This window comes from Cynocephalus volans, chromosome 6, assembly GCF_027409185.1.
Source record: "Cynocephalus volans isolate mCynVol1 chromosome 6, mCynVol1.pri, whole genome shotgun sequence".
Lineage (NCBI taxonomy): Eukaryota > Metazoa > Chordata > Mammalia > Dermoptera > Cynocephalidae > Cynocephalus > Cynocephalus volans.
This window is the reverse complement of record NC_084465.1, coordinates 65,491,562-65,500,037: the sequence shown is the minus strand read 5'-3', so window position 1 is coordinate 65,500,037 and position 8,476 is coordinate 65,491,562. Positions and strand designations below refer to the sequence as shown.

General features: G+C 38.3%; 1 protein-coding gene across 2 annotated transcripts; it reads left to right on the top strand.

The window, feature by feature from the left end:
- The first annotated feature begins 791 nt into the window (after positions 1–791).
- Positions 792–7,329, top strand: MTERF1 (mitochondrial transcription termination factor 1). 2 transcript variants are annotated; one of them, XM_063100436.1, is made up of 3 exons: positions 792–860; positions 1,372–1,459; positions 5,628–7,329. In XM_063100436.1, exon 3 carries the CDS (start codon positions 5,659–5,661, stop codon positions 6,790–6,792), a length of 1,134 nt encoding a protein of 377 aa, XP_062956506.1. In that variant the 5' UTR covers positions 792–860; positions 1,372–1,459; positions 5,628–5,658; the 3' UTR covers positions 6,793–7,329. The 2 variants fall into 2 exon arrangements, with proteins under 2 accessions (XP_062956506.1, XP_062956505.1); XM_063100435.1 differs by having other exon boundaries at positions 814–860; positions 1,375–1,459.
- Positions 7,330–8,476: the final 1,147 nt, after the last annotated feature.

Below are 8,476 nucleotides of genomic sequence, written 5' to 3'. Positions count from 1 at the left end.
TGAGGATAACTTGACAGCTTTATGATTAATTCATATACCTAGACATTACCTTCCTTTGGGGGGTCATAGTAGAAATTGCCTTGAATTGAAGCTCTATCTCCTCTATTGCCACTATAACCAGGCAGGGAAGACTGTAGGACGAGGGAGGTTTAAGGTGACGCCCCCAAGTGGCGAAAACGCATTCGCTGTGGAGATTAAGTTTCAGTTACCTCCATTTTCAATTTAAATAGCCTAAACCCGTCAAGAGTTCAAAAGAACCATAACTGAATTAATTCCTCCTACAAGCAGGTAAATCGAAGTACACTAGAATCGATTCCCAGCCTGAGGGTTGATGCTGAATTCAGACTAGCAGTCACACGCCAGGATTTTCAAGGTAGTTCGTGGAAGAAGGAGAACCTGGACTGTTTACGCACGCGTTTCCTGTACCAAATATCGAGGTGTTCATCGGCATCGCGTTAACCACGTTAATAACGCTAATCGCCATATCAGACTGCAGGATTATGTAAATAATAGCGACTTTCCCACCGAGCGTCACACGTAGTCAGTGTATCCCTTACAGCTCCCCTTGGCCATCTGCCCCGGCGACTGGGAAGCCCCGGGCCCCGCCCCGCCTTCCAAAACCCGCCTCAGGCGTTCGAGTCCCCGCGCTCACCGCGGTCTCCTGTCGCCCCCTGCCGGGCACCGGGCGCCGGGCTACGGAGGGCGGAAGCACTGCGCCCGGGAGGCGCCGCGCCGGCGCCGTCACTTCTGCGCGCGGCCCCAGGGCGGAAGTTCGTCTTGTTTACTTCCGCCCGTCGGTGCCTCTCCAGACCCCAGAGGCGGAAGTAAGAGTCGTCTACGCCGGTTGGATTCAGTTTAGGGTGAGCCTGGGTACTTGTTGCCTCTGTGCTTTTGTTTTTAGGATTGGGTCCTGGTGATTGTGCTGTACCGCGCAGCCCCTTGCAGAGTTGCCCTTGGGGGAGGAAGAGGGATGGGAAGATCCTACGGTGTGGAATTACTGTGATTTTGAGTTAAGAAAGACCCACCTGGGTTCGAACCCTACACTTCAGGAGCTAAGCTAAGCTAGTAAACGAGCTCAGCGCTGTTTCAGATTTTATAATTTTAGGGGTACACCGACCTTTCAGGTTGTTTTGGGGTGTTAAGGAAGACAATGTATATGAAGCACTTAGCTCTAGTTTTACAAGACATTCGTGATTCTACTACTTTCCCCCATCATACTCAGGCTTGTGCTTGCCTTTTTCTTCTCAGTATGTCTGAGAGGTGCTTAGTTTGCAAGACGTAATGTATCTCACGGGATCATATGCAGTGTTAGCTGGGATAGATCCTTTATTCTGTATTATGAAGTCCTGAGAAATATATTTCCTTTTTTAGCAGGGGAGGGAAGGTGCCATTTCTACAGACAGCTGTTTTCCAGCCTTTCTGGAGGGAGGCAAAGTCCTTTTTCCTCAAGACAAATAAGGTGAGAAATACATTACTGTAAAGATCTACAAACTTACTTAGCTTGCTTTAAGACCAGTTGGAATGGTGCCCAAAGACCAGTGAGGAGCCATTTCCATTAAAAGCCCCTTTAAAGCCCCTTTAGCAGGCCAGTTGTGGATTAGAGGGGAATGTAAATCCTCTTTTTTTTTTTTTTAAATTCCTTTGACCTCACAAGTTTTAAGTACAGAATTTTCAGTGTGGTTAGTTTGAACGTTAAGGACTGATGGTTTTAGTTAATTAAGAACGTTAATTTGAAAGATATATTTACATCAATTATGGAATAATATTTAGGAAATTTGTAGATGGAGGAAGTTGATACTTCTTGCATTAGGCTATTTAAATATTTACTTACCTTGCTAGGTGTTATAGGAGTACTTTGAATGGAGATTGACTGCTAAGAGTGAAACATCATTTATATTTTTGAAGTTTGACTTTTTTTTGTGCTAAAAATGGAAAATTAGTTAATTAGGTGGCCACCTAGGCCAATTTAATTTGTTTAACATTTTTTGTCTAATTGCAAAATAACACATTCATTAAATAAAATCCCAATATTTCAGAAATAGTACATAGTTCCCATTAGTCTCTCAGGGATAACTATATTAGTCCACTTCTTCCCCCTCTGTATATATTAATGTTCCCCTCCCTTTAAGTATTAGTGGTATTATCCTATTTGTACCGTTATGCAGTTTGCCACTTAGAATATCTTGGACATCTTTCTGTTGCATTAGATTTGCCTCATTTTCTTTTAGCACCTGTATAGTATTACATTGCATAGATGTACCACAATTTATTAATCGTTCTATTGGTGGCCTTTTTTTTTTTTTTTTTTTTGCTGGCCAGTACAGGTATCCAACCCTGGATCATGGTGTTATCAGCACCACACTCTAACCAGCTGAGCTAACCATCCAGCTCTTGGGGTTCTTCTTTTTTCCTATAGCTAATAATGTTATGAGGGGCATCCTTTTTCATAACAAATGTGTATTCTTGCCTTTCTAATTTATTTATTTATTTATTTATTTATTTATTTATTTATTTATTAAAAGATGACCAGTGAGGGGATCTGAACACTTGGCCTTGGTGTTATCAGCACCACACTCTCCCAAGTGAGCCACAGGCCGGCCCCTATTCTTGCCCTTTTATTTCCTTTGGGTAATCTGCAAGAAGTGGAAATGCTGGGTTAAAGGATATGAACACTTAAAATTGTGATCGATGGTGCCCAATTCCCTTCCAATAACAGTATTTGAGAGTTTCCCCTGTTTCTTCATATGTTTACCAACAATCAATGTTATTAGTTACCACTGTTTTTAGGTTTAACTGAGACTACTTTTGGGGTAAATTTATTGCATTTTAATATCAATCAAGACCAAATTTCGGTTGCTGGTTCTAAGTCCATTCAGCTCTTTTTTTTCCTATATAAGTAGAATACTTAGTAATAAATTCAAAAGTAAATATTTTAAATTAAGTTAAAAATTTGAGGGAAGATTGTATTTGAATGAGACCTTGTACTGTGGATTGATATCAGGAGGTTGGGCCTTTTGGAATGAAAGAACAGCTTAAGCAAAGGCAGGGAGACAGAAATGGGCAAGGATGTTCAGGATCAGAGGTTTGAGTGGTGCCAGGTAGTGAGGTTGCAGAATAGAAGAAATAGCTGGAAAGGTAGTTAGAACTAAGTGCTTAAGGGCTTTTTGAAGTCAGTCTGAAGATTTGTCTTTCTGTGAGAGAGCTACAGAAGGTCTTTGCTCAGAGAATGAAGGACATAATCGTATTTTTGTTTTACAGATATCAATATTGTGGCAGATTTGAGTGACTGATGTTAGAGTGCTGGGAAGGACAGAATAAAGACTTAAGAGAATGAGAATAACAAAGAGTAGAGAGATTGGATTTCAGAGATGCCGAGAAGCTAAATCTACGTGATTTGACTGTGGTATTGAAGAAGAAGAATGCAAAGCTCACTTTTAGGTTTTTATCAAGAGTGAGTCTTAGGATAGTGATAGTAAAATCATGAATTATAGGAGGGCTAGTTTGGAGGCTGGGAAAGACGCTCAGTTATTTGGGCATGCTAATTTGTGTGGAAGGTATCTTTATGGAGAATGAGTTATGCACAAAGACAAAATCTACTGTAATAGATTTAGGAGAAACGGATTTATTACTCTTGTTAAGCATTTTGGCATATATTTTCACTTATTTTTAGTTTGTCACTATAAGAATTTCTATTGAATATTCTGTGGCTTGTTCAGCCCTGTTTATTATGGTGCTAATAATCTCAAGAGAGTGCATTGTTAAGAGTAGTAGTCTTCAAACATCTTTGATTGTGTACATTATTAGTAAAAAATGTTTATAAATGTACCTCCAATACATGTACATTTATTTATTGATTAGTTATATATATGTCTTATAGTACTATTACTTGGTGTACATTATAAAAGATGTAAAAAATAGACATGTTCAAAAGCTAAGACAAATATAAATTCGAGTTTTACTATTTTCTTCCCGCATCCCATTGGATCATCTCACACCTCTCTTTAGAAAGCACTGGTGTGATCTCTGGTTGACAGTGTTCTGTCTCATTATCCAGTAGAGGTCACCCTTAAGCATCTGGAAGAGCGAACAGGCTGTTGAGCTGTGCAAGATAGAGCCTTCGTTCTTTAGTTCAGAGGATCTTATTTTTAAGTTTCTAAGTTCATGCATTTTTGGAAGAGTATGTAGTTACAGAGTAGTATGTGGTGTTATAGAGAAGTGAAGAATAGTGAGCTCAGTAGAGTATGCATCGATCTAAAATGTGCTTTTGTTGTTGTTTGGTGTTTACTTTGTGAGTACCCCTGCATTTAGGTTTGAATGTCACTTGATTGTATAGTTTTGGAGTCTTTTCCCAGTTCTTTTACAATCTGTAGATTATGTGAGCCACAGGAATGTTCCCATCCCGTAGGCATAATCCAAGTTCCTGTTAAAATTGGAGTAATTGAAAGGACAGACACAAAGAAGCTTTCTTTGAAATTGATGTTGAAAGCAGTATCTTAAGCCCCAAAATGTTAGTGGAAGGTTGGAACCATCTATCTCTATTTTCTGTTTTATGCTTAGTTAGGAGAGGGGGGAAGAGAGAAATGCCTCCTCTAAGTAATAGTCTATTGTAAGTAATTAGAAATCAAGAAGTAAGTTTGTCACAGCTGTATATTCTGAAAAGGAGAAAGTACAGTTTAAAAAAAATGTTATGTGCTGTTGTATGACACAGATCACAAGTAGCTCAGGAAAAAATTGTCCAATAGGTTGAATAATAGAAGACCACTTTTTCTGCTTTCCTCACAAAATATTTCCTGTAAGTGGAGATACTCATTTTAGTAGGAACCTATGATTAGAATTATGTGTAAGTTCGTACCTTTTGTGCCCCATATCTAAATGATCAGGAAAATGGGTTATTGAGGTTTTAGCTACTTGCTAGAAGCCCTGGATTGGTCTTGTGTAATATGGTGATAGGGTAGAGGAGAATGGTAAAAGTAACATTTTAACATTTATATGCCATCTCTCAGCACAGTTCCACATGTGGTGGGCTATGTGGATTAAATATCCCAACTAGATCATTTTGAAGATGAAAATTGATTTGAAATTGTTGGGTTACAATCAAGAGGACAATAGGGTAAACTGAGTGAGGTGGAGATTGGGAATCAGGTGGTTGACCAGAAGTCTATATAACCTAAGCATTAAGGCTCTAATTATGGCATGGATTTAAAAAGTACCATGAATCCAGAAAAAGAATTAGATAGTTTATGGTGTTGGCTTTTAGGGCTAGATTTAGAGTTTGAAAACCAGGAGGCCAGAGGCAAGTCTGGAGTCTGTGGACAGAGCATGGTCAATGATCTGTGAAACTGGCAAGAACAAGATAAAAGCAGGGATAATTCTGGGGCAGTGATGATGCCATATAGTTTTTCTGTGTGTTAAAAATGGAAGCAGCCCTGAGGTCACAGATAATCAAGAGAAGCTGTTGATCAAGTGAGAGTGAGAGTGTGGTGGCAAATTGTTTCACAGCAGTAGGAAAGCTGGAGCTACAGGTATTATCTTATGGAAGTGACCATGATGTTTATAGGATCATAATATGGTCAATTAGCTGTTTAACCCACGTGTTTATATAATATTATATGTGTTGTTTTACACAGCATCTCAGAAGATTTGAGTTACCTGACAATTATGGCACTAAGAAACCTCTGGTACATGAGGAATAACTTTCTCTTTGGTTCAAGATGTTGGATGATCCGATTTTCAGCAGAAGTCCTCTTCAAATCAGTTTCATTTAGGCTTTTTTGTGTGAAGTGTGATAATGCAGGCAATGAGCCCTTGAAGAATGAGGACCTACTGAACAACTTACTTTCTATGGGAGTAGATATTGACATGGCAAAGAAACGACAGCCTGGAGTTTTTAATAGGACGATTACTAATGAACAGGACCTGAAGATTTTCCTTCTATCCAAAGGAGCTAGCAAAGAAGTGATTGCTAGCATCATATCAAGATATCCACGAGCTATCACACGCACTCCTGAAAGTCTTTCACAACGGTGGGAGCTGTGGAGAAAGATTATGACCTCAGACCTTGCAATTATAAATATTTTGGAACGTTCTCCCGAATCCTTTTTTCGGTCCAGTAACAACCTAAACTTAGAGAATAATATAAAGTTCCTCTACTCAGTTGGATTGACCCGTAAATGCCTTTGTCGATTGTTGACCAATGCCCCTCGTACCTTCTCCAATAGTGTTGATCTGAACAAACAGATGGTTGAACTTTTGCAGAATGTTTGTTTGTCCTTGGGTCACAATGATCCTGCAGATTTTGTCAGGAAGATAATTTTAAAAAACCCTTTCATCTTAATTCAGAGCACCAAGCGGGTGAAAGCTAACATTGAATTTTTACGGTCAACTTTCAACTTGAACAGTGGGGAACTGCTAGTTCTGATATGTGGTCCAGGAGCTGAAATCCTAGACCTTTCCAATGACTATGCCAAAAGAAACTATGCAAATATCAAAAAGAAGTTTTTTTTTCATGGATGTACCGAAAAAGAGATACAGAAGTTTGTCTTAAGCTATCCAGACGTGATGTTCTTAGCAGAGAAAAAGTTTAATGATAAAATAGACTGCCTCATAGAAGAAAAAGTTAGCATCTCACAAATAATTGAAAATCCTCGGGTTCTGGACTCAAGCATAAGTACTTTAAAAAGTCGAATCAAAGAATTGGTAAATGCTGGCTATAACTTGAGTATGTCAAATATCACTCTTCTGTCTTGGAGTCAAAAAAGATATAAAGCTAAATTGAAAAAGTTAAATGGATAGAATAGTGTTTGGGGAATTAAGAAATCAGTCTTATAATGTAGCACTGTCATTTCATTTTGAATTTGGGCTTTTCAAAAAAAAAGAGGACCCACAGATAGATATATAATGATCCTTTGAATGTTTTGTAGGTTCATGAAAACTCATGGTTGGTATGCTCAAGTATAGTGCTTCTATCAACCTCTTCTCTAGTTTGAATTAATGCAACATCTTGTTTTATGATATAAGGCTGTGGCTGCTATACAAATAGTAGTTCCTGAGTGCCTCAGCAGAGCAGTGGGTAGAAAGTACAAAATAAGCTTTTGGGGCTTCTGTTCAGATTAAAAAATCAACAGATTTATTTAGATAGTTCTATTTCCTCTCATGGTTTTAAATGGCAACCTATTTCTCCTGTTATTCCCATGTGTCTAGTTGTGGTTCACCTTCAAAGTAGAATACCTACCAGTAAAAATCTGACAGAACAGAAAGGAGGGATTTTTTCATTCCAAGTTCCACATTTTCTATTTAAAGCATTAGTGCACTTGTGCCTGCCCTCCCCGCCCCGCCCCCCCCCCCCCCCCCCCCCCCCGCAGGATTTACTGTGGGTATATCCTGATTTCTTTGAAGACAAGGTCAACCGTGGGAGGAAGAATAATGGTTACTTAAAGGTGTCAGTGTCTTAATTCCCAGAAGCTGTGAATATGTTGTTACATTGCAAAAGGACTCTGCAGAAGTGATTAAGTGAAAATGTGATTAAGGGCCTTGAGATGGGGAGATTATCCTTGGTTATTTGGATGGGCCCAGTATAATCATAGGGATCCTTAAAAGTGGAAGAGGGAGGCAACGTAAGAAAGATTTGACCACTTCTACTTGCTTTGAAGGAGGAAGGGGCCATAAGCCAAGAAAATGGAAAAGGCAAGGAGACAGATTTTCACCTAGAGCCCCCAGAAAGGAATGCAGCTCTGCTAGCACCTTGATATTAGCTCAGTGAGAAGAGTGTTAAATTTCTGACCTATAGAACCATAAGATAATTAATTTGTTGTTTTAAACAATTGAGTTTGTGATAATTTGTTACAGCAGCAAACAATATAGCAACTAAGTAGATGATTACTGCATTATAGGTGAAGAAGTCACAAAATATGGTTCCTTTAGTATCATGTCTGTATTTCTTCCTCCTGTAAGGGTAATTACATTTTAAAAAATCTACTTACCTTTCTAGAATTGCTGATAAGTTAGTGTTTATAAAGTCCTCTACATGTGTGGATAAAAAGCTAAATGTAAATAATAAAATCTAAATAAAGGAATATTTTTGCCTAATGAATGTAATTTAAAGAAATGGTGATCATTTCTTTATATTTATATTTTGTTGGCATTTCATCTAATATAAATAAAGAATGAGGAATTTCTAGAGGCATTGACTTAAAAAATGACAAATTGACACATCAGGGGATGTTTGTGTCTTGAAGATATTCACAATCTAGCTCTGATATAAACAGAAGGGACACGTTATATGACCTTGATTACTTTTAAACAAGAGGGATTTGTTTTATAGATGTAGATTTTGAATTACATAACTTAAAGGCACTCAACCTTTTAAACCTTTGCTATCAGTAATGCCTCAAAAAACTTATTCTACCATTAACAGAAACAAAATACCTGCTTTTCCAAGGCCATTTATATATTCAATGATACTTTTATTATAATTATT

What these genes read in the sequence shown, in the direction of transcription:
- MTERF1 (XM_063100436.1), top strand. Translation starts at nt 5,659, where the DNA reads ATGGCACTAAGAAACCTCTGGTACATGAGGAATAACTTTCTCTTTGGT.